The 26,088-nt window shown below is 39.1% G+C and overlaps 1 protein-coding gene across 1 annotated transcript in view; it reads right to left on the bottom strand.

Annotated features, from left to right (window-relative positions):
- STK24 (serine/threonine kinase 24) overlaps positions 1-20,414 on the bottom strand; it is a 52,243-nt gene extending 31,829 nt beyond the window's left edge. The window contains exons 1-2 of the mRNA XM_071430940.1: positions 20,007-20,414; positions 7,109-7,339 (exon numbers count right to left, since the gene is read on the bottom strand). Coding sequence (XP_071287041.1) covers positions 7,109-7,339; positions 20,007-20,048 — 273 coding nt within the window. The 5' untranslated portion in view covers positions 20,049-20,414. The remainder of the gene's footprint in view (positions 1-7,108; positions 7,340-20,006) is intronic.
- Positions 20,415-26,088: the final 5,674 nt, after the last annotated feature.

The following is a 26,088-nucleotide window of genomic DNA, read 5'->3' as shown; positions in this document are numbered from 1 at the left end:
AGAACAGAATTTGCAACCCCAGCCTTCTTCTCATTCCAGCTGCAGGAATTCCCAAATGTGAAGATAATTCCTTCTAGCTTTGGTCAAGAGAATGAAAAAGGCATTTTAGCACCTCAACCCCTCACAAAATGCAATGATCACAACAAGGCTGCAATTGTAGCAGGAAAAATGAAAGACAGTTACAGCTTTTTTCATTTAATCCTGCCTAAATGAGTGCAGAGGACAATGGGGCTAGGGAAGGGTGTAGAGCACAAGTCTCATGAGGATTGCCTAGGGGAGGTGGGGGAGAAAAGGAAGCTCAAGGGAGACCTTATTTCTCTCTTCAACCACCCGAAGGGAGACTGCAGTGAGCTGGGGGTCAGCCTCTTCTCCCATGTAACAAGTGACAGGATGAGAGGAAACAGCCTCGAGTTGTACCAGGTGGAGAAATTTCTTCACAGAAAAATTTCTTTCCCTTTCTAGAAGGGATTGTAAAGTATCTGTAAAGCAGAGTACCCAGGAAAACAGCAGCCACTATCCCTGAAAGCATTCAGAAAATGTGAACACATGCTTTAATGGTGAACAAAGTGGTCATGGTGCTAAGTTGATGGCTGGGCCTCATCTTGAAAAGTCTTCTCCACCTTCAACAATGTTATGACTCTATGGTCCTAACACCCAAAGTTCAGGGACTGTAGTTGCAGAAGTCAGCTCTGCAAGGGCACGAGCTGCTGCTGTGGGGCTGGGCACAAGGCACAACAATGGATCATCAAGAAACTACTCACACGTTCCACTTCTCCCTGTGCTGAGGTAGCACCCCTGTCACAGGGGATTCCACAGCCTAACAGTTAAGCAGGAAAAATCTCTGCTCCGTGTCCCATCCCAATAAGCATGATGAAACCTGCCAAAGGCTGCCTGCTATATCAAATGATGACAGAATGTACCAAATCCATTCACTTCTGGCTGACCCACAGCATACATTTAAGGTCACGTCAGTTCAGAGATGCTCATAAATGTTAAAGTAAACCAGTTAAACCTGTAAAACAAAAGAACACCAACTTTACATTTATTTAAGTCCCACACAAACACCCACATTCCAAGTTACATTACCTAGGATATTCAACATGTCCACAATAAAGTTCATGAGTCTCCTAAAGCATTCAAGCTCAGGCTTCTTTAAATTCAGCAAATACTGACACAAAAAAAACCCCAAAACCTGCTAGGTGGCATAAAACCCACCTTAAATAAGCTGTTCCAATATTTAAGCTGTCTACCCTTTAAAACAGTACAGAAGATTATCAGATGAAATTTGCTTATCTTGACCACTCAGCAAGTACATCTTGTCATATTTTGGCATAACTGGTTAGAAAGCACTAAACTATCAGAAAGGGCTTTCCTATATACACATTGAGTCACTTCCAACCTTCTCTTAAAAAAACAAAACCTAGCCTGAACTTCAGTCATCCTCCTGCATACAGGCTTCCCAAACCTTGAACTGTTCCTGAGAAGCTCCTTACTGACTGCATTGCAGTTTTCCAGCCCACTGTGAACTGGACATGTTATTCTGAGAAGAGCATCACTGATCCTGTGTATACCAAAGCCCTAACCAACACAAGACTTTCTAAGGCTCAGCCACAGCACTGTTTACCAACTTCACATTCACCTGATTACCAAAAATAAAACCACAGATTAATTTCAGAATCACCATTTTTCATAAATAATTTTTTGTTCTGGCTGGAGTTCATTTGCCAGAACTCACTGTACTACAGAATTCAGTTAATTAAACTTCATGAAAGCACTTTCTTTTTTTAATTAGGGTAGACTGTGTAACTCATAAAAGTTAACCGGAAGCTATTTTCTGTGTTCTTGCTGTCTATAGAAACACCAGCTTGACTTTCAGCAGTAGGTATATTACATCCTAGACAGGAAATAAAAAGCCATACTGGTTTTATGTAACAGAAAGCCTAAAAATTATTGGCAGCTATCCTTTATGAACCTTCTATCACTGCTTCCTATAAACTTTTTAAAAATAATTCTTAAAATACATTCATAAAATGGGAGGCTGTCTGTATGAATAAAGGGGGAAATACAGAGTAAGTCTTATTCTTCTTAGGTCAATAAATTTAAACACTTCAAAAGAGGGTATTCTCTGAAGCTCAAAAGTGTGCTAGAAAAATATATTTGGAGGATGAAGAAACACAAGCTTAGAGATAGCAGTATTTTTTAAAAACCTACTACAAAACTAGTTCAATACCAGTTTGATATCATTTGCACCTAGTTACAATGGATGATGAAACTACTTATAGATTATTTGCTCTGCCATTACATACATATGTACAGAAGTCTAAGATGAAGAAATGAAAGAATTTTTAACATATATATACATATAAACACATCAATCTCAGCTTTTGACCATATACACTTATCAACCTAAGTTTGGAGTGTAATGTACTTATACATATATGCAAAAAAGTCACGGGTCTTTAACCTTCAGTGTTTTAAATATAAACACAAATTAATTTGCTCATATATTTCTAAATAATAAAACAAGATCAGGAAATATAAAAACATTATTAAGTTATAATAAAGCCATCCTTTAAGTTATTAACAAAACTGAAGAAACATTACCAGAGAGACATCTGAATCTTGAAAATAAAACTGATTTCAAACAACAAGGACAGGAGAAACAACCATAGAACCAAATCTAACTAAGCTCTTGAAAAATTGGTAAAACAGAATAAGATGCAAAAAGCAGAGCTGACAGGCTTCTAGACTGAACAAGTTTTAGAGTAAGTAGCACAGCAATACTTCCCAAGAGTTCCAGCTCAGCAAAACTCAGAAGAGACAGCAAATTTCAGCCAAATTTATAAGAAATTTTTAAAAAATTAACAAAACAAAAATAATCCCTAATCCATTACAAGGAAGATCTATTTTAGATCTAAAATCTAAAGAAGCAAAAAGATCCAAAGAAGTTTCATTAATTAATTCTATAAGGATCTAAAAAGAACTACTACTCTGCTATCCTTGGAGCATTTAATCAGATCATAGAGGAACAGATGAACCTTTCATTTGGAAGACAGCAAGGACCATTAACACAGGTTTTTAACACACCCTGGCAGACAAGGAATGGCAATCCCTGTAGATATCTGCACCCCCGTAAACCATGGAACTGCAATTTATTTTAAGAGCAACACTGCAGTTACTTAGTACGTCCTACAGACAAAAGACCTTTTTTCCCCAATAGAATGGGAACATTAAGACATCATATTTAAAATACAATGCCAAAGGGCATGTCCACTTCTGTTTATATAAATACATCTTGATTTCTGACAAAAAGGCGTACCGCAAAAAAACTTATATTCAGAATGACAACCTAAACTGGTACCACTTCACTATTGCTTTTGCTCTATTTGCATGAACTCTGATCACAGCAACTGCACACAAACCTCCAAAAACAGATGCACAGAACAAAGTCTAGAAGGAATGCAAAAACTTGCTTTATGGGAGCAATAAGTGGCTTCTTATTTAAGATTCATTGTGCTAAAGCAGTAATATTTCATATGAACAGATATGGCTTAGTTTTTGGATATGAAAGAAGAATTTGCTATAAACGCACTTTCAAAACATTCAAATAGGATATACAGAGTATTGCAGAGTTAACGAGGCTTTTGGGTATATCACACTATTCTAGGTATAACCTAAAAACTAGCCAGTGTTTTTAAAAAGTTACTAGAACAAAGAAACTTTCATTAACTCATTAAACTGTAATAGTTATTTCAAGCTGTCCTACCATGTATATCACGCAGAAGGCACCAAGAGCTTGATAAGCTCTTCTCACATCATCTCAAGACAGCAAGAGGCCTCAGGCAAGCATAGTAGTATTATATAAGCCTTCTAAAATTTCAATCAACAGGTTCCTGAACACACTGGCATATAAAATCACCTAGCTTAATGGAAGAAGGTGTGGAGTAACATAGAATGAAGAACAATATAAAGATTTCTCAAAGACAGATTATTTGGTTTACTAAAAAATAAACAAATATTTAAAAACTCAAGCCCAAAATATTCTGCCTACTTAGAGAAACGATAGCAATTCCAAAAACAATTTCAATCTGTCTGCCAAAGTAATTAATAGAAAATCAAATTAAGAGTTCCCTACAAACAGTAACTCTTTCTATCCAACATCCACCAGAGACATGGTCAACATGCACAAGGCTGCACAGACTAGAGGATGATAATTAGTGAAGTGGCTGGCAATATAAACTGAGATCCTATTGTTTTTCTACTTGCTTACTTCAAAGAAGTTTGTTCTGTGACATTATTATCTTTCTTGTAATTAGTGCTAAACTCTCCAATCACAGAAGAAATAACGTCTCCTAATCACTCAACACATGGAAAATTAATGTGTTGAACATTCTCCGTGATGGATTATCTGTACTGTCAGAAACAGAGCTAAAAGATAGTCAGACCCTTAGAACTACATATGGCAGTCCTGGCTTCCAAATACAACAGAGACCTGCAGCAAATAAACTTAGATTTCTAGCCAAGAATATGAACCAATTCATTTAAATATTAATATAGTCCCTTTTGTGTGTGTGTGTATATATATGTGATGACACAATACCTCTATCTGATAATAAAACCTTACTCTTTTTTTGGAAGGAAATTGAACTGCAAAATGTTTCTTTTGCAAAGATTCTACCACTTATCAGCATCACCCAGTAACTACCACACATTAACTTTTAAGAGCATAAAGAAATCAGCTTTTTGTTTTGAAGACCCAAAGTGCTGCAGTACCAAGTGTCTTATGAACAACACACATTCACAAAGCACTGAAGCAATGAGTAGCTTCACATTCTACTAACTGCAGAAAGAGCTGCACTTCACTGCAAAAGTAACTAAGTCACACACAGCCCCTATTGGTGCTGTGTCTCACAAAGCTGACACAAGCTGAAAAACTCACAGGCTACTGCACTGAACAGAAAAAGGGATATGGAAGGTATCAGAGGTCCCCCCCACAACAATAAGCACAAGTATCCCTACTGACCCTTCAACCCAGCCAAACTCATTCAGGGTACAGAGCCCTACAATCTCCTCTCACCTTCCACTAGGAAAAGCAGCCACTGCCACAACACCTTCAAAAAACATCAACATTCACTTAGATCAAATTTGAACACTAGATTTTCTTTTTCAGCCTCATAGTAATTATACACATTTTTAAAACAAATAAGAGGTTTACCCATCAGACTTTTTCTTATATTCTATTTCTTATCCTGTAAGAGCTAATACCCCTTGCTGGTTTCTCATGTGGACACAAATAACACCAAGGGTAATAGGAACTATCACATTCAATATCAGGGCTCTGGAGACGAGGGTCTGGAGGCCCAGGTAGTCTTTTCCTTAATTATGCCAGTTTGGGTAAATGATAAGAGCAGAAGTAGATGAATTTACAAAGTAAACTGGCTGCACCACTGATGCTGGCAACAAGGTTTTGGTTTAGGACTCTGCTGATTGGAAGAGATAGAACTCAACTCATGAAACAGGTCCGATAAGCCTTTGCCAACAAAATGGCCAACCTGGAAAAGTCAGCTTTGAACTAGAAGTGGGAGAAGAGGAGAGGACTGTGTGACATTCCCTTGCAGCCCTACTGAGACACAGACACAATCAAATACCTCTGTGAAGTGCTGGCACACCAATGAAGGCAGTATAGGGAACAGGCAGCAGGAATTTGAGATCTCTGTGCAGTTACAAGGCTTTGATCTCATTGCAATTACCAAGACATGATGGGACAGCTCACACAGCTGGAATGTCACAGGGAAGGGCTACAACTGTTAGGAGCAAACAGACCAGGAAGGACCAGTGGTGCAGCTGCCATACTTCATTTAACTATCAGCCCTTGACAGTGTAATTTCAAAAGCACTGGTAGCAGCCATGAGAAAAACTTTATCCAATTTCCTGTGCTCAATTAACTGCCTTCTGAGACCAAACCTATACCTAACACCGAAGTCCAGCTTTAGTAACAAGTTATCAGGTCTAAAAACCATTACCAAATTACTGATAAGATATCCAAGCAAACTGGTTCAGAGCACAAGGAGGAAAGGAAAAACTGTCTCTCACCTGAGTAATGCATATCCTGGATCCAGAAAAAGTCCTTTTTTCTCTGGAAATTAACTGGCAATCTCAGAGATACAGAGATAAAGCAGGGTCCCCCTTTCAGAACCTTCATGTCTTTGCAGATAAATAGAATACTTCCACAACAGCAAAAGCAGACTGAATAAAGTATTTTCTACCTACTTCTAACTTCAAATCCTGCCAAGACAACAATCTCTCATCTAGATTCTCATCTCACTGTCATAAAAGAAAGAGCTGTCAAGATGGGAAGAAAGTCTGCCCAAGGAATAAAGTAATACCAAAAGCTTCCAGATACTTCCACTACATTCAAGACATAATAAATCATTACATCCATCCCATTAAAAACAATCAAAAAAAGAAAACCTTAACAAAAGAGCAAACTATCTGGCACACTTCAAACTGAATCCTGAAAATAGTAATACGGCAGTGGGAGGAAAGGGAAACAGATTCACAAGACAGTTAACAGAAACCCCTTCCATTATTAGCTTCACTTATGTCTAATGTGCAAAATTATTTACTTTCAGATTTTAATTTTTAAATCACTCAGACCAAGGCTGAGTTCAGTCTCCTCAGAAGAACAGCCTAAGAGCTTAGAATGATCAGGGATCAAACCCTGACAAAAAATTTCATGCTTCACAAAACAGCTGATACTAATTGCTTTTAATGTTTTGATAATTCAAATGCAGACTTAGGTTGAATATTCTGAATTTAAATTAACTAATATTAAGAGAATATAAACATATTAGAGCTCAACAAACTCATGTTATTTAAAGGGGGTTTTGTACAGAAATAGCAATAGATGAGCATTTTTTCTTATTAAATTTTGTCACATACTTCACAAAATACAGTAACTCATTCTTTCTTTAGAGTTGAAAGGACAAAAAGATATTTTTCTTCAACTGAGGTTTGACAAACCTCACCAACAAAAACAGGCACAACTGGATAGCCTGGAAAAGAATTATCTGTAAAATCAAATCACCACCATCTGTGAGTATCTTACCTTTAAATAGGATCCATAATATTTAGTTACATATGGACTGTCACACTGACTCAACACCGTGATTTCTTGTTGGATGTCTTCTATTTCATCTTCTGCTTCTTCTAGGTCAATAATTTTTATAGCAACAACTTTCTGAGTCCGATTGTCAATTCCTTTAAAAACTTCACCAAAAGACCCCTTACCAATTCTCTCCAGTTTTGTAAACAATTCTTCTGGATCTGCCTTCAGAGTCTGTTAAAAAGAAATATAAAGAGAAAAGTCACTCAATATTTGTAACAAAATGTGGTATTTTTAAATGCAACAACACTTCAAATTCTGCATATTCCTATTTATCTACCTACCTTTTTCTACCTCCATAATTGTCATATTCTTTCTAAATCCCTTATATGCCCACACTGATATGTTTATATTTCACTGTACATAAAGAAAAAATGTAACACTGTCCATGTGTCAGGGTTTTATCCTACTGGCAACAGAAAATGCTGCCATCTCAATTTCTTTTCTTTACCAATAAAGAGTATCCAGAATGGAAGATCATTACAAAGATTTGTTTTTTATTAAAAGCAAATAGATCAAACACCACTACCAAAAAAAGTAAGCCTTTAGTCTAACCTTCTCTCCTTAAATTGGTTCCCTCCTAGATCCCAGAATCCCTCTTTTCTATTTTTCTCATATCTCATCCTTCCAAGGATTTCATTCACCTTTTTCAGTGCACAGAGCACTATTTCCTTTTGTTTGTGTGAGGATTTTCTTACTAAGGATCACCTGCATGAATAGCCATGCTTCCTGCCTCTCCCTGATGCCAAGGTTTTCTCAAGCAGGATTTATTTATCCTTTTCTTTGTCTCTCAGTTGCATAGTCATCCACTCCTAAAAACCATGCTGTTCCCAGCTTTCTTGATTTGAGCAGTTACATAAAAGCCACGAGTGCTCACCTAAACATGCAAACGTAGGACTGAGATGGACCACGCTGCCACATTTGCTTTTTCTCCACTATTAAGTATTCAGCTCACTACTGCTTCTATCTTTCAGTGCACAGATGGTAAGTTCCACAGTATACCTTCTTAATCTATCAACATGGAGCCTCACTAGCTAACAAAAAATACAAACATTACAACTACGGGGGGTTGGATGGTACGACCTTTAATGAGCTCTTCCAATCCAAGTTTTTCTATGATTAAACTGGAAAAGTCATAAATAGAGAAAATAGTCATAAAATTAAGAAAGATAGGACAGGATTACTTAGAATCTTGTGCTCAAGAAATAAAATTAATACTTTAAAAGACTTCAGACATATGTGTTTTTAAAAGGATGACACTCATGCTAGCTAAGTGAAAAAACATAGTTCATACAGAAAAAGGCTCATACAAGAAGAATTCAATAATGCCTAAATAAGCATAAAACCACAGTTTATGCTTAGCCCAACTGTGTAGTAGCATGAAGTGGGGAATGAGAACTTCTAGAGTACCACTGACAAGCACTAAAACAGTATTTTCTTTAACAATTAAATTTAGCTTATAAAGCACTTCCAACCTATACTTTTCTGCTCTCACATCTCAGAGTTACATAATTAACCCATACAGCTGCAAGAGGAAGATAGCCTAGAACACAGTTTCTCTGGAGGTATCTAAATTTCACAGCTGAAAGAGGTGTTTTGAGGACAGGTAGCTGGAACTGACTGAACCCAAAGATAAACCCACTCGGTTCTCAAAGCGTTTTATCATCATCTGGCAAAAACTGGGAGTACACAACAACTTTTAGTACTTTGAAGTCAGCCATAAGACATCACTGCTTTCAGGTAATCATTCCAGGAACACATCATTGGTGAGATCAGCCCAAAGCAAAAACACTCTAAGTGCACCTACTGCAAGGTTTCACCAGCCCCAAGAAATTCCCCCTGCTTTACATCTTACTGATCCATCCTTTTATGCAAAGTCAGTTTTGGGAAACAAACAGAAGGGCATGGGGTTTTATCACCCTTTTGCCATTAAATGAACGGAGCAAAAGATCCACACCCCTTCCACCAAAACCAGCTTGTTCCTCTGTTTATTTCAATGTAAAGAGAACAACATACTATTACACACTATTAAATATTACATACTATATCTATATATGTATATATTTATGTATCTCCCACTTAAGAAACCAGACCAGGGCACTTCATGTTTTCCCACAAACAGTCATCCCTCAGCTGCACAGTAACCCTTACCAACACTTCCAGGGACATAATTTCTAAGAGATCACTAAAAAACTACAAACCAAATTGTGCTTACTGGTTCTTCTCATGCTTCACAGAATGCTCTGCTCTCAATATTCAAACCAGTCTTCTCTGAGAACTCCTCATGAATAAAAATAACCTTAACACCAGCATCAGATATTTTCCCTTGCGGAAAACAATTATCTGTCTACACTTTCATACATCCTGTGCTGGAATTTGAGATGATGTGCTGCAGAGAGATGTGCACATCTAATCCAACCACACAAGCCTTCTAGTTCCATTCACTAGCCACAGGAATCTGAGCATTACATCATTACAAAGGCATCTGGGTAAACCACAAACCAATCCCAGTTGCAGCTGCCTAAAACATTCCATGTTTCACCTCCTGAGACTAAAAAGCCAGCACTGCTCAGTTGCAGTGCACTGCAGTTGTTCATACAGAGAAAATGCAAGAGCTACATGCCAGCAGCTTTTTTAAGTTCTGCTGGCTATATGGATACACCTCCTATTTTCCCTTTTCCCCTTAACAGTCTATGACTATCATATATTAAAGCTCCTTGTTTCACAGCACCACAGTCTTTAGAGATTTTTAGGAACCTCACAGTTTCTTTTTTACAGTGTCAAGCTCTTGGGATTCTGGTGTTAGGCTGACAGTTTTATAAGACAACTGTAAAAGAGAATTAACAATTACAGAAAAGTGAGGAAGATAACTTGCTGGAAGACCCAAGAAGAAGGGAACGACTGTTCGCTTGAATTTTTATAATCAAAATTTTGCAGCCAGTTTGAAATGTTAATTGCTCAATAATAACACAACTTAATGGGATCAAAATCATTATCAATAATGATAATAATTGATAATCAATAAAAATAATGTTATTTCAGAAGCTTCCTGTGAAATGACTAATTATTAAACAAACCAAAAATCCCACCCTTCCTTCCCAGTTCACAATTTTTGTAAATTCATTCCTTTGTTCTAAAATGTAACAGTTGTCATTCCTGAATTTTCTTCTGAGCAACAGGAGGTAGCAGTTGTTTCAAAAAACCCAAACAACACACTCTTGCTCTGTAAGAAAGGTCTCAGTTTTCTTCTCAGAACACCAGGTGCTTGAAGTGAGAGCCTTGAACCACTGGCAACCTGTGTTTTTGCAAGAACTAAGAGTTGGTTTCTTTAATGACCTGCTGTCTTTCAAAAATAGAGAGATCAGGCTTCCAGATACATAATGCACTGCTTGAATCTGAAAGTACATGAGTGGCCAATTCCCACTCTTTTTTCAGAGATTACATCTGGAAAGGATTCTTGCCAAATTTGATTTTCCTTGGTTTTGTAAATACTTTCAACAGAGACAAAATAAACAAATAGCTTTATAAATATTCTCTCTACACAACTACAAAGAGAAAATTACTTCCACAGACACTGTCACTATAGTCTTGCTGACTCTATTCTTTGCAAACTTTTACTAAGCACAGAGTTTATTCCTACTAATATTAAAATAATGGGAACTGATAAAAGAACCTTCATGTAATGGAGCACATCAAATATTGCTAGAAACCACAGACTGGAACATCAATATCTGCTGCAAATGGGTAAAGCTAATCACCTTGATAAAGAACTAGATCTCTAGCACTACAACATTTTTTTAAAAGCTTGTCACAGAATACATACAGTGACAAATCAAAAACAAGTTATGGAGCATTCAGATTGAATGATTCCAGAACTTTCAATTTCCATAGACACTTGAATTACTTTGCTTTTTATTTCAAATAGTTTTTCACACTTCTGAACACAAACTGCAACCATCTTGTCTCACAGTCCAGCTTGTTCAGCCACGCAGAACAAAGTCCTTTTCACCATAAGCAAAGCCACCATTCATCCAATAATTTGAGTAATCTCTCTGTACTTGTTCCACATTGGATTCATTACTTTTGACCTTAATCAGCCAGAAAAACATACTCCATTTAAAATTAACTCTTCTTAGGACCTAACAACACTGTTGCCTACTTCTACAGAATAAAAATAGTTCAATACATTCTCAGATCCTATTTGTTCAATTTGGTCTCATGGCTCAAACTCAGCTGCAGCCAAAAAAACCAAATTACCTCCTCCTAATGCTCTGTATTTCCAACTAATGAGCTCCCAGACTTTTGCAAAGGCTCTTTGTAATACTCATACTCATGAGAAGCTGCACTTCATGCTGCTTTATTCAGTAATTCCAATCCCCAGGGTTGCACAGTTCTTCAGCACTGCCTCTCACATGTAACAGGTGCCTTTAAATTTTGTCTTTTTGAGGCATTGCCTTTTTCTATGCAAAGGTCACTTTTCAGTCAACAATTGTCAAGAACAGTCCTGAAGAAACCAGCTGTGTCACCCACTCTGACACCACCTCTGCAGTACCCTCTTCACAGTAGGGTTACACACATCTTGCAACATATTTATTTTTATGAACCCCCAATTCTCATCCACACTGACTGTCCCTTAAAGCTCAATAGAAAACACTACTGTAATTCAAACTAGTTAGATCCAACTTTATCCATAACCATTCTGAGAGAAGATACAGCTTTGAGTCTTTCTCCACATCTCATTCAAGTTCTTATTTCTAACTTCTTTTTATGAAGAGTTGTTCCAGTTATTATAGAAAAGCATTAAAAATATTTCTCTTTAACTTACAATAATTATAAAGCTTCTCCATAATCCAAGTTCTTAAGCTTAACTGTGCAACTGATGGTACTTGCAGATCTGTCATGTATTTTTGAAGCTTGCTTGAAACAGAAAATCAATCATCTTTTAACATCTCAATTTGCATACTTTTCATTTCACCGAATCAATTTCCAATTTTTCAGTCCAATTCTCATTCCCTATCAAGACCGAGCCCAAAATATAATAATCTGAAGAGGTTCAGAGATTTCTGGGGATTGTTTAGCCTGGAAAAGAGAAGCCTGGGCAGCTGGAAATCTTACTCTGTGTGAATACCTGATGGAAAGGAGTAAAGAACACAGGGTCAGACTCTTCTCTGTGGGGTCCAGAAGAAGGACAAGATGCAATGGCCAGAAATTGAGTTATAGGAAACTTCATCTAAACTTCCAGAAATAAGAGGAAAAGAAAAAAAAAAAAGGAAAAAACCAAAACAAAACAACAACAACAAACCACCAAAACAAAACTTAAAACCCAGCCTTTCTTAATATAAGGATAATCCTGCATTAGATTAGGGCTGCCCAGGCAGGCTGTGGATCCTTTGAGGTATTCAAAACTAGGCTGGATGTTGTCCTGAGCAACCTGGTGACTCTACTTTGAGCAGGAGGTGGACAGATGTGCTCCACAGGTCCCTTACAATCTCAGCTATTCTGTGATACACTTACTATCACATCAAGAATTAGTTTTGCTGCTAAATTTACTGCATAGAAACATAATTTCTTAAAAATTAAGACACCATTGCTGCACATAATTTTTTTATTTTTTATCTTTGGTCAGACCAGAGAACAGAAATCTGCCAGAGAAATTCACACAGGAAATTTTCCCATGTAACCTGAGAACTTTGAGCCTAAAGCCAGTCAAAGTGACCAGCAGGCACAGTTGATGTCATTCTCCTTCACAAAACTCCCCATTTCAAGAAGGCACTGCAAAGGTTTCCCTAGATCACCACTTGGAATTTTTCAAAAACCATTTAATGTCTCTTCATTATTAAGGAGCTCTCCTTTTTACTTTGATCCCCACAAAGCTAGCAGCCCAGGGGGCAGCAGTAGAGATACATAAATTTGGATAAATTGCACAAATTCAAATCAGCCCTCCTACAAACTTGGGCTACCAAAGCAGGGGGCAGGGAATAAACAAACCCACGACCCGAAAAAGAAAAAAAAAAAAGCAACCACCAAGACCCCAAAACACCCATATAAGATGGTTTTGCATCAGAGAAAAAACTACCTCCAGGAAGGAGAAGCCTCAAAGTTTGCTACCCAGCATTTCAGCTATCTCAGAAGCTCACAAGTTCTTGTTTTCAGCAATACATATACCCCATATATGAATAACTGAAACAACAGACAAAATTATTTCCTGCAGTTGGTGTGAAATTAAAATATAAAAGAGGCAGTAAACAGATGATAAATTGTTTGGTTCAATTGTATCAATCCCTATCTGTACTTTCAAAGAGCAGCCAACTAACACAAAAAGACAAAATATAATGAAGTATTTGGATTTATAGTCGGGACTTTCAGATAAACAATGAAAAAGAAAAACATTTTTAGAAGCCTTAAAACTGGAACCAAATTTGAACCATCTCTGTCTTATTTATCAATAATAAAGTAAAATGAGACAAACTACCATAGCCATCTTAGCATTATCATGAACAGCAACAACTGATTTGATTTTAAGAAGACAAATCAGCAAAACATTGAATGAGAGGTACAAAGACTAGAAAGAAAGCATTTATCTGTAATAACTAGGTGTAGAACTAAGATCCAGCTCTTTCACTGAGAATTTGTCAATTATAAAAAGTAACACATAATTGTTTTCTTTTTTTCTTCATACACATTCCATATTTCTACCAGTTTCCATCTCCAATACTATAATTATTCAATTCAGACACATGCTACCATAAGAAAATTGTTTTTTTTCTGGGAGAAATACAATATGCCAAAAATACAGAGAACTAGCAAGAGCAATACTTTTAACTATCGAGAAAAAGGAATAACTGCCATCGATTCTGCTGTGAATCTTCAATGGGTTGAAACAGGGGAGAGGAAGCAAAAAATAAAGCTGTAAACCTTGCATCTCAAACACTGAAGGTAAAAACATTTAGCATGAATCACTATGGCCTACTAATATGTTTGTCACTAGAGTTAACTCTCTTGTTCTGATTTCTACCTAGATTGAAACAGGGTGTAAGCACATTTCCAGCATCTGCCTAAAGTTAGCCTATCATAAAAATATTCCTAAACCCTTGCATAACTCTCTTTCCACTTATTTTCAAGGAAGGTGCACTTGTCTTACATTCAGAACACAAAATATTCGATTTTTCATCAGTAACACAAATATGTAAAGCATGCTTCCAGATTTCTAATTCACCAATACCATTTTCTGGGTGCGATGTGGCCTGCACAAATCAGTCTGAAATTTTCTGGTATTTTTCATTCAGAAAACTGCTTACTGTACAACCCTAGGAGTTTAATACCAAAATGAATACTTACCTAACTGTAACCTGCTTCCAGAAAACATATTTAATTGGAATTTTTTCTGAGTTTTTAGTGCAACATCACAAAAAACTTTCATAACCTGTAGCTGACTTCCTCCCTTCCATCCATTACACTTCTAAACTGTAAATTACTGCAATTAAAAATCCCTCCACGCCTTGGGCACACAGTGAAAGCAACACACAAGTATCAGCAGTATGTACAGTACAGCAGTGAAATACAAGATACATTTTAGACACCAAGAGAAAGATAGCTAAGGAAAAATGTCCCAAAACCAGTTTTAGAATAATGTCTCTCACTTATTTACACTTGCTAAAAACCTAAAACTTCTGTGATGAAAATCACTCTTAATTAGCTAAGCCACTGATAAAAAGAAAAAAAAAAAGTAGCTCTTTAGGAAAACCCCATCATTACAACAAATGGCTGAATAAAGAATGCTAACAGAGGCAATGAGAAAGTTCTGTTGCATTAATACTACTTGACAAAAATAAGGAAAACAGCGAATTTTAGTTCTACAGCAATGCTATAATTTGAGGGGAGACTCTTATTGCACCCATTGTGTCTGACAGAAAACCCAGATGTCTGTCTCAAGAAGCTGCCAAGCAGAGCAACTGAGAATACAATAAATTCTCCCGATTCAAGCCTCACTTTTTATCAAGTTACACTGCAGAAGGCTCTTAGTTCTATACTAATATAGAATCAGCACAGTCTGACATTTGTGCATACCTGCACATAGAAAATTACCCAGATCAACAAAGAGCTTACAAGTAAAAACAGCTTTGATTATAAAGCACATCCACACAGATTATTACTTTTAGGCACAGAGAACACCACTGAATTAAACACTACTCCATAAAAGATGTATCATCAAAAAAGCAATAACCAGATCAAAATCACTCACTCTCACAGAATACCAGGTTGGAAGGGATCTCAAGGAAGATCTGGTCCAAACTTTCCCAGCAAAAGCACAGTCTAGGCAAGGTAGCCCAACACCCTGTCCAGGCAAGACTTAAAATTTTGTGTCCAGCGTTGGGGAATCCACCATTTCCTCAAGAAATTGGAATAATGGCTGACTGTCCTAATTGTGAAGAATTTTCCTTTTGTGTCCAATCAGAATTCTCCCCTGGTGTAATTTGTACCTTTTATCCTTACTCTTTCCATGTGATTCCTAGTAAAAAGGGAGTCTCCATCTTCTCTTTGGACACCTTTGAAATACTGGAACATAGTGGTAAGGTCTCTATCCTGGGCCATCCTTTCTCAAGGCTGAACACATCCAGCTCTCTCAGCCCTCCCATGCGAAAGGCTTCCCAGTCCTCCAGTTATCTTTGTGGTCTTTCTCTCAACCCTCTCCAGCTGTCCACATCTTTTTTTTTTTTTAATAGAAGGGACCAAATTATTATAGGATGGATGCAGTATTTTTTATTATTATTAATTTATATTCGATGCTGTGTTGACTTTGTCCATCAGTGTTCTATGCATCCTCTATTCCCCTTCCCACCCCACCCACAAGAAAGGGAGTACTAGAAGAATTTAAGCAAATTTTGAAAATGCAGCCAAGATACATTTTCTACTTCAGAAACACAAAAGATGCCACTATGTAAAAGCTGACATCAGAGCTTTGTGCACCACTTGTAACACAAGGCCCGGTATTTAAATGTGTCTGCTGCCTCAGTAGCCTTTTGTCTCTCTGGGGAACAAAGATGCCAGCTGGCCAAGGGGGTACCTTGCTCACACATCAAACTTGCCACAACACAGGGCCAGTCTGACTGGCCTGTGAGGACACCTGAAAGACACAGTTGCCATAAGCTGCATCTATTTACCTATTCTGGAAGACCACACAATGGAAATAGGTTTTCCTGACACCCAAACTGCTCCATACATCTATTACATAGCCCTGAAACAGCCTTTGACTGCAGAGTGAGAAGATGCCCACTTCTTTTTCACCAGTTAAAACTCTTCTGTCCTGGTACCCAAGGGCTGAGCTTGTCATATGTCACAGAACCATGACATCTGTATTGAGAATATTTTAAAACTGATTATCCAAGATCATAACGGTCCAAGGATCTGTCCAGTATTTAAGTGCTGTAAGTTACTGCAAAGTATTTGTCAAACTGTAACATAAACAGTAACAGTGAGCACACACTCTCAAAAAAAAAAAAAAAAAACCAAAAACCAAACTGGGGAAAGCTCATCTCCTACACAGAAGCTGCAAATGGAAAGCAGGAGAAGCTAAGTGGCCTTTCCACGGTGCCTTTGATTTAACAACACAATATTTTGTAGTCACCAAACACAGAGTTCACACAGGAAGTACTTAAAGCAGTTTATTGTAAAAGGAAAATGAGTTACAATAAGGAAGACAGTAATACCTATAGTGTGTAACTATGAAAGAACAGCCATGCCGATCAGAACAAAGGATCCTCTAGGCCAGGACACTCATCCTACAGCAGCAAAAAGCGAACATCTTGTGAACAGCACAAAAATAGACAAATAAACAGCAGCATTTCCCAAAACACCCTTCCAGTCTCTGGCAAACTGACACTTTCTGAGCCTAAAATGGTGCCTTTATGCTTAAAAACCTTTTCTGTTCATTTGTCAAGTTCCCACTTAAATTTAGTTAAACTTCTAACATTTCTTGAAGCAACACAGCCTTAATGCCAATGCTTATTTACATTTTGCATGAAGAACCTGTAGCTCTTGTACTGAAAATACAATGAAGAATGAATAAAAATAACTTGCTGCATAAACATTGTTATTGCTACAAAAACAACTGAAAAGGGAGGAAGATAAAAAAAGGAGTTTATCACACAGAAGAGGCTTGTCTTCAAGATGATGGAATTCTAAAAGCACCACAGGAATTTATTACCATAAATTTATAAACACAGTACTTGATTTAAAATACAGCTTCCTTAAAGAAGCTCCAGAAGCTTACCACAGCCTTGAAATGCAGGCCAGTCTGAAAATCAAGGTCGTATACACGCTTACTGGGAGCCAGTCTTGCAGGAATCTCACACATTTACAGGCAAACACACACTCTCCCCAGGCCACTTCCATAAGGCATGAAGAAGCAAGACAACACATCCTCAGTTTAGTCATGATGCAGCTGCACCCTGCACACCCAAACTTATATCTATAGAGAGCCCTTAAAACAGCAACAGCAAAAACTTTGAGTCCGAACTTAAACTGCACGCACAGAAATTTAGGTCAAAACCCAACTCTGTTTTTATTCAGGTTACAACAGGCCCACTGTACAGCAGACAGCAAATCTCAGGTTTTGACAACCTTCCAGCACCATCCTACATTTCCTCCACAGTTTTCCATTCCTTTGGCTCACTCTCTACCCACTCATTTTTATGCATCACTCTTCAAACATTGATCAGACATCTTGTTTAGGGAGAAATACATTAATCCTTCATCCCTCTGCTCTACTGACACTACCATGCTCACGCCAAACAGCATTAATAATGTCCCTCCAAGTGATTTTTTGGGGTCAAGAAGTTACCCTGCTCACACAAGCACAATGGGTGCTCTCTTGTGTGAGTACAGCAAAGAATGTCAGAGAAAGCTGCATAACTTGTCACTGACACTGCTTCCACCGTTTGTGGCAGAAGCTGGTAGGTGGGGAGGAGGGATCACACTACAGAAAAAGGATAGTCCCGTGATTTAGGAAATTTAATTATAGCCCAGAGAACTAAGCTCTATTTCTCTCTTCTACACAAAGTCCCAAAGCTTTTTCTTATCGAAGCAGATGTCACATATTGTAAGTACTTTACTCTTTGAACATTTATTTGGAAGTAAAATCAAAGAGAATTGTGTACTGAAAAGAGGCCGCTATAAAACTGCTATATATTCTGACAGAATGGAAAAGGATACAGACATCTTGAACTGGGCACAGGAGATGAGTGAGCAGCATTCACATTGCTTACAGACTTTATGCCTCTACCTATTGGGATATCTCTGGTGTCTTGGGTTTGTTTTTTTTTAGACTGTAAAAGTTCACACTTGAGCAACTCTCATAGTAATAAAATAAAAGTCATGAGAAAAATGACACCACTTTGAATAAAACTATTTGAAGCAAAGTCCCAAATTACATGGACTAATAAGAACTCTGAAGATCCACGCATTTAGCACAGCTAACAGTACTACAAACCAAATAATAAATCAAGTCAATAAAAAGCACAGGTCCTCAGATCATAAAGTGACATACATCATCAGTACATGCATACTGATGGAATAATCTTCATTCTCTCACTTCCAAGCAGCTACAAATCTGATTTTTAAATGCTAAAGTGTTATAGGTTCTTTCTCAAAGTAGGTAGTTGTCTTATTTCTAATATGCCCCAAAGGAACAAAAAAAAGCCCAAACAATATCCACAGTCAATTAAGAAACCCTCATTTCTCTGTCTCTGGCAATCAGCAAACTGCTCATATTTGGAAGGTGAACTTGAACTCCCAGCAGCAGGACCTACACAGCAATAAATTAATTAGCTCAGAGAGTGGGCCTACGTAGGCTACAGGGCATCCAATACTATGTATGAGCACATAATTCATGCTTTGCCTAAGCATGTAACATTTTCAATTCAAATTTTGGAAAGAAAAGAGATTCATGACTTAGAATCCTGACTCACAATAAAACAAACCACGGTAAATCAATACTTAAACCAAATGATGCACAAACACTTTCAATTCAGGAGACAAATTTGAGAGAGACTCTTACGTGTCATTTATAAGTTGTTCTTTTGGAGGTAAGGGCAAGAAAGTTTCTAATCAGATGTGGGAAATATTAGAATAACAACACACAGATACCAATGACCTTAACGTTTTCCTGGCAGCAGATTCCATTTAAACCAAGAAAAACGAGGTGGGGGGAGAGGCTCAGACTGAGCCAGCTCAGCCAGCATTAGTTTTTTCAAATATATAGTTTAGACACAGAACAAGCAAATTCCACCGTACAACAACAGCAGCTGACCAACTCTCGGGTTCAAACACAGGAGCCAAACACGATTCCCGAGCGCCCACCTCAGAGCAGCACCACAGACATAGGCACTGCAGCATGCGCTGAAGGGCAACATTTCCAGGCCCTGCTTGTACGGACTGGCTGTACGTATGCTTGCCCTACGCACCTCAAACTAACGGGGCCGAAAATCGCCCACTGAGCCGCGGCTGCCTTCAGGAATTAAAACACCGAGCAGCAGAACTGCCGGCCGGGGGAGGGGGGCCACAGGCTCCGCTCCGCACGCCTGCAGCGACAGAGCGGCTGCCGAGGACGGACGCAGGGAGCAGAGGCAGGCAGCGATCCACGGGCGGAGGGACCTCGCCGGGCGCCACGCCAAGCGCTGACAGCACGTTTCGTCTCCATCCCGCTCCTCTGCCCCCAGCCCAGCCCCCGCGGCCGAGCCAGGGCCAAGAGGCGCTTTCTCCCCCCAGACCCGGGAATCCCCCCGTTTACAGCCAGCCCGGCCCGAGGAGCGTGTCCGTGCCTGCCCTTGGGGCAGCTGCTCACCTGCATCCCCGGCAGCCCCGCCTGCACGGGGGAGTGAGCCATGGCGGCGGCGGCGAGGGAGGCTGGGAGGCAGCCGGGTCTCCTCAGGCGGCTCCAGGGCACAGAGCTGAGCTCATCTCCACGCTCTCTCACACACAGCACCGCCGTCCTCCTCCTCCTCCTCCTCCTCCTTCTGGCCCTTCCCCCGGGCGAGCAGCGCCTGTGCGCCGGCGGTTGGAAAGGGGCCGTCCCAAGCCCGGGCTCTCCAGGCCCCCGTCACGGATGCAAAGGCAGCAGCGGCTTCCTCATCCCTCCTCCTCCTCCTCCTCCTCCTCTTCTTCCTCCTCCTCCTCCGGGCCGTGCCGGCGACACGATGACAAACCTGAGGCGGGAGGAAGAGGCGAAGGAGGAGGAGGCGGAGCGGCAGCGGCGGCCCCGCCTGCCGTGCGCGGTACCTGCCCGCCCGCCGCCATGGGCGCGGACACCGCCCCACACGCCGGGGCCGCTCCCGCTCTCGCCGCCCCTCGCCCGGGGCTCGGGGAACGCACCGCGACACCGGCGCTCCGCCGAAGGCTGCGGTGCCAGGAAGCGCTTGGCTTCCTGTCAGAAGCTGCAGAAGCCCCAACCCAAAATGCCAGTCATGCTTATCCTGTAGTTCCTACGCGGGAGCAGAGTGGGTCAGCACTGAGGTCTCTCCCACGCAGAAGTTCTGCGTACATGCAAATCCCTTGAGAACTCGACAATGTTCTGTTCTTGGTTACAAGTGGAATTTAGCAGCTCAGTCGCACAGCTTCCCATGTGCCGTGGAATGCCCTGAGTCTCTCCTTTTTCCGCCCCGGCACAAAAACCTAGGGAGTTTCAGGAGTGTTAAGTTTTTGTAACCTGTCAGCAGGTGGGGCTGGGATCCATAGGACAGCGAGGCTCGCTGTCTTTTCAAGAGATTTTTTAAAATAATGTGAGCATCCACTGCAGCAAAAGTTGCTTTTCACTAGATAGTTCACTAGAGTTTGTACAAATCTCGTAACTGCAGGAAACATTCGAAAATAGAAAATGGTCTTATTGAAAAGTGGTTGGAACTTCCACTGAAGTTTTTCCTATAGTTATGATACTCTTTGTTGTCTTATGTGGGCTGAGTTAATGTTGCACAATCTGACTTTTCTGAAACTTGGAGATACATAAATGTTCCTAGGATGTCTACGTCAAAGTCTTATTCAAATAAAATTAGCCAACAGCCTTATGCAGGCAAATAAGTGTGCCCACACACATGCATATTGGTGTTTTACCTAAGAAAATAAACTAAATGTACCAGCCCTTGAGTACAGTTAAACAGGAAAAGATGATGGCTAGAAACTGAAAATTGAAATCTTGAAATTATTTTTTCAGTTGTTCATGAAGGATTTGAAAATTTCCTTAATGCTGGGATGGAGTTGAGATTCTGTGGTGTTTGGCTTTAGGAAATATGAACAAGTTTCTACTGTTTACTGGTATGTAATTTTCAAAGAAATGTAAAGTCTTTTCTTTCAAATCAAAAATCAAATAACAGTCATGAGAATCAGTATCAAAACTCTCTATTTAGATTGTTTTCGAAAGCATTTTTGCAATGCTCTTATTTAAAAAAAAAAAAAAAAAAAAGGTGTAATATCTCCATGGTTGCTCCACTATTTGCAGTAAGTTTTCCTAGCTTGCTAGGGAGAAAGTCAATGGGCTACAAGTGAACCTTTTCTTTTGTCTCATGAATATCACTGAGCTTTTGCTACAACACATAATATTAAAAATCTTCATTGAGAAAATGTCAGTTTTACTATTGTTTATGCAGTTTTATTTTGGGATTTTTTTTCTATATAGTCATTACGATACAGATTTTATCAGCTGCTTTACTCTTTCTGCAGTTGCACATTCAGTGTGGAGTCAAAAAAAAAAAGGTACACAAGTTTTCTCTTTTGTATTATGAAAGGTATACAACTGGTTTTATATATACTCTGCCCATGAGTATATTCTTCGGGACTTAATTTTCACAAGGAATATACACTTGACTTGATAGATTCTCTAGCTCAAGGCACATAAGGACAAAAAAGGTCCCTTGCTGCTCTGAAGTGACTTCCACCATGGAACCTCCTGGCCTGGGGCCACCATGAGGTCTTTCTGTGGTTTGTGTACCATCATGGATTTATTCCATCTCAAGATTTTGAAGTTCTGCCTTATATGTTCAACAAGATTCTGTACCTGAAAGATTATATTTTGGGCCATGGAATAAACTTTGTGGGCAGATTAACTTGCCAAATGCAGAAAAATAAAGGAGCAGATTCAAAACTCTTCAGTCACAAACCAGATACCAGTCCAAGTTAAGTTCTAATGAAGTCAGAACAATGTATTAAAAGGTCTAACATCTTGTTAGCTTCTAAATTTTATAATGTATCTCACATTCTGATACACTTTCAATTTCTCCCAGAACTTGTAGAAAATTTTAAATATTAGTTTTGAATGTAATTTTAAAATAATGTGTGTGTGTCTGCTGTTCATTTTGTAAATGCTAGTCTTTCAGTCAAAATTTCAACTCCATCTCACAGACTAAATAACAGAAGCCTTTCAAATTTTCCTTTCATTTTCTCAATCTTTTGTGGGTTTTTTTAATCTTTTCTGAGAAGAAAAAAAAAAGATTTTGTGTATTGTAGTCCAAAGAAAGGCTAGTCTTGCAGAAATCTTTATTAAAGAGAATGATTACATGTTATGCTAGCCAACCATCCAACACAATGACTGAGACTTCAAAAATAAATGCTTCATATCATTAAGACAGTTCCCTGATGTATCTTTTTGAAGCCAGATGTTCCAAGCATTCAAAGATTCAATTTATTTTATGTATCAACTTCTCAGTAACTGGTTTGCTTTCAATTTAACGTGATACTTTGCATATGCAGAGATTTTCTGCCTTGCTGGTTATGTTTAAGCCATAAATTATAACATTTCAGTCTCTAACAGTAAGGTAAGAGTTACAAAAGAAGAATATAATTACATAATTGTAAAGGCTGTGACTGTGAACTTCTGCTTATAAATACCTGTGAAGAAAAAATGTTTTCCTTACTGACAAAGACTGAAACTTCTCAAATGAACAATGTAAGGTCAATGGTGTTTTCTAAGATGAAAGGTGTACCAGGAACCCAGCTCATTTTAAATTTATAATAATAAAAGTGTCACTCTTTCCTGTATCGCACAATGCACAGCAGCTTTAACAAGGCTCTTCACAAATGGATCTTTAAGAATTTAAGTGTTCCTGGGGCAAGAGGGGAGGTCCTCACACAGGTCTCTAACTGAAGATAGAGAGGAAAGAAAAAAGACAAAAACCTTTCACAGTGGGGGATGTTACCAATAGGCTGTCTCAGGACCAATATGGGACCCATCTTGCTCAGCATATCCATGAATGAGCTAGGAAATAGACTAAAGAAAATTGACAGTCTCATATTGCCAATCATCATGAGAGAGAAACTAAAACAGAGGCCAAGGAGTTGAAGAAAAATCTCAGTGAGTGACTGCTGAGTGACATGCCAGCAGATGGGGGTTCAGTATTGAAAATGTGCTCCTTCAGCAGAGTAGAAGAATGTCAGAATATGAGTGCTGTAAATATCCTCAATGTGGGCCTACAGAAAAGCAGCTTCCTGGGAAAACTTCATAAACATGAAATATCTAATCAGTGAATTAAACCCCAAAGGTATAAGTAAGGCTCATTTCTGCACACTGAGTCATTCTGACTATGCTTCTCTTTCAGATCAATGTCCAGTCCTTTCAGCTTTCCTTTCTGGGAGATCTGCTCAAACAGCAACTTAGTCTCCCAGGAATGAGCCAAGGGACCAGACAAGGACAGGATGCAATTTTATTTTTTAAAAAATACGTTTAGTGATAAAAAGCACATTTCCCTGTAAATAACAAAAAATATCCCTATGTTGTCCAGGACTGAAGTTTTCCCTGCTTTTGGTTGTGTATGTTCCACAAGATTAGTTTCCAGTGTACTTCCAAACTAGGCAGCAATGATACAGCTACAAAACATTGGGGTTTTCTCTGTTTCCACCAAAATTTTAAAATTCAGCTTTCAATTTCCGTTGGAAAGGGTGTCCCTTCTACAAAGTTTGTGGTGGAGCCTTTCTTCCTCTCAAGATGCCATGGGTAGCCCTGCAACTGTGTATTTCTTCCAGCAGAGGAAGCTTGTGTAGTTTCAAATGCACACAGCTTGCCTTCCACAGCTAGATTTGGCTGTGTATTTACGTTCTGGTTCAACAAGCCATTTGTCAGAAAATGGTTTTGTCAATTGCAGAAGTAGAGCTGGAAGTTCAAACACTGGCATCCTACTTCAGGTCTTATGAATGCTGAAGGGGAAAAATTTGGTTATTAAATTATGTTCCCCCCCCCAAAAAGCCTTTTTTTTTTCTATGTTTGTATAAAACATGTCGTTTTGTATATATTTCCCTTCCTGCAGTGATGTTATTAATATCATTCATAGAAAATGGCAGGTTTTTGAGATTCATAATAGAAGAAAATTCACTTTCTTGTAATACTGAGAATCATAATGGATAAGCCAGATTGAGGCAGGAAATGGAAGAAACATCTAGAGTGTTTTATGCTGTTTATTAATAATGGGCAGAATATAAATGCCTGAAAGTATTTTAGTATTCCAGGCAGACAATTAAAATTAGATGGAGACCTAGAGCTTATTAAGAAACATGAGATTGATTTTACTGTCCTATGCCTCTGCCCCTGAAGAGCATCATTGCATTATACCTAGCTTTTTATAAGCCTTTCTCTTAGCCCCTTGTCACACAAACCAAACATATGCAAATGGAAGAAAACATACCTTCTCTATCTTCTTCTCACATTTCACATTTTATAATGGAGACATCAGTTCTTATCTCGGGTTAATGTCTGTGTAGACAGCAGAGTAGCAAACTCTCTGGACTAATGGATCCATTAAGGGTGACCTTTAATGGTTCTAAACTAAAATAGAGTCAATTTAGATTAGATAGAAGGAAGAAGTTTTTTACAAGGAGGGTGATAAAACACTGGAACGGGTTGCCCAGAGAGGTGGCAGATGGATGCCACATCCCTGCAAACATTAAAGGTCTGATTGGACTGGGCTCTGAGCATCCTGGTCTATTAGATGTTCCTGTCCCCAACAGGGGGAATAGACTAGATGACCTTTAAGGATCCCTTCCAGCCCAAACTATTCTGTGATTCCGTGGCCCTGTAATTATGCTGAGACACATGCCTTAGACAGTCCATGGCATCACAGATGTGAAATGTTTGCTTGTAGGCTACAGTTGTCCCAGCGGAAAAAGTTGCACTGTATCTCATTGATAATTGATAAGTAGCAGTCTTAAAACTGACTGCACTACTTCACTATTTTAATTCAAGGATTATCTCATTTTTTACTCTTCATTAATTTCATTATATACCAGCTGTTACCTGTAAAATCTTGTGTTGACAGAAGTGTATTGTATTAATCTGTTGAATAAATAAACACATGGATTCCTGCAAGTACCAGTTGTCACTCTGGGGTGTAGTTACCAAATGAAAATCATCATGATGTGATGAGTTTTTCAGAGTACATCTTTGTTCTGTGTTTAATCCAACTTAACTGCAGTCTACTGCCAAAGTGCTGATCCCACTCTTCCTTTCTCCCAGCCCTGGCTCCAGTCCTTGCATTAGCAATCACATGCCCGCTTGGTGATTTGGATCAGTTCACTGATCCCACGGGAAATGCATCCACATCCTGCAGGATTAGTGTCCTGTGGCAGCGGTCTCTGGGTGTCACACAGCAGGGACACCATGTGGACGCCAGCACCTCCCATTCTCTGCTAGCCCAAGTTAGTTCAGATGGGCTAGGAGGTGAAACTCCATCCAGAATGTCCTCTTTGGAGTGGGATGGTGGCTCCAACCCTGTCATACCACAAAAGCCACCTTCTCAGTTTGCAGGAATGAATGCTCCTGCCTGTGGTTTAAGCCCAGAGCTGTGTATTCATAGCAGTCAGTCTTCACAGAGAATGTACAGAAGGAAACAGTGGAGGGATGACTTTGTGGACAATAAACCTCTTTGCTAGGCAATCAGAGACCCTCAGCC

The sequence above is a fragment of the Agelaius tricolor genome, unplaced genomic scaffold, assembly GCF_023055355.1.
Source record: "Agelaius tricolor isolate 1412-34295 unplaced genomic scaffold, bAgeTri1.0.p SCAF_7, whole genome shotgun sequence".
In the NCBI taxonomy this organism is placed as follows: domain Eukaryota; kingdom Metazoa; phylum Chordata; class Aves; order Passeriformes; family Icteridae; genus Agelaius; species Agelaius tricolor.
This window is presented reverse-complemented; position numbering and strand designations above follow the sequence as displayed.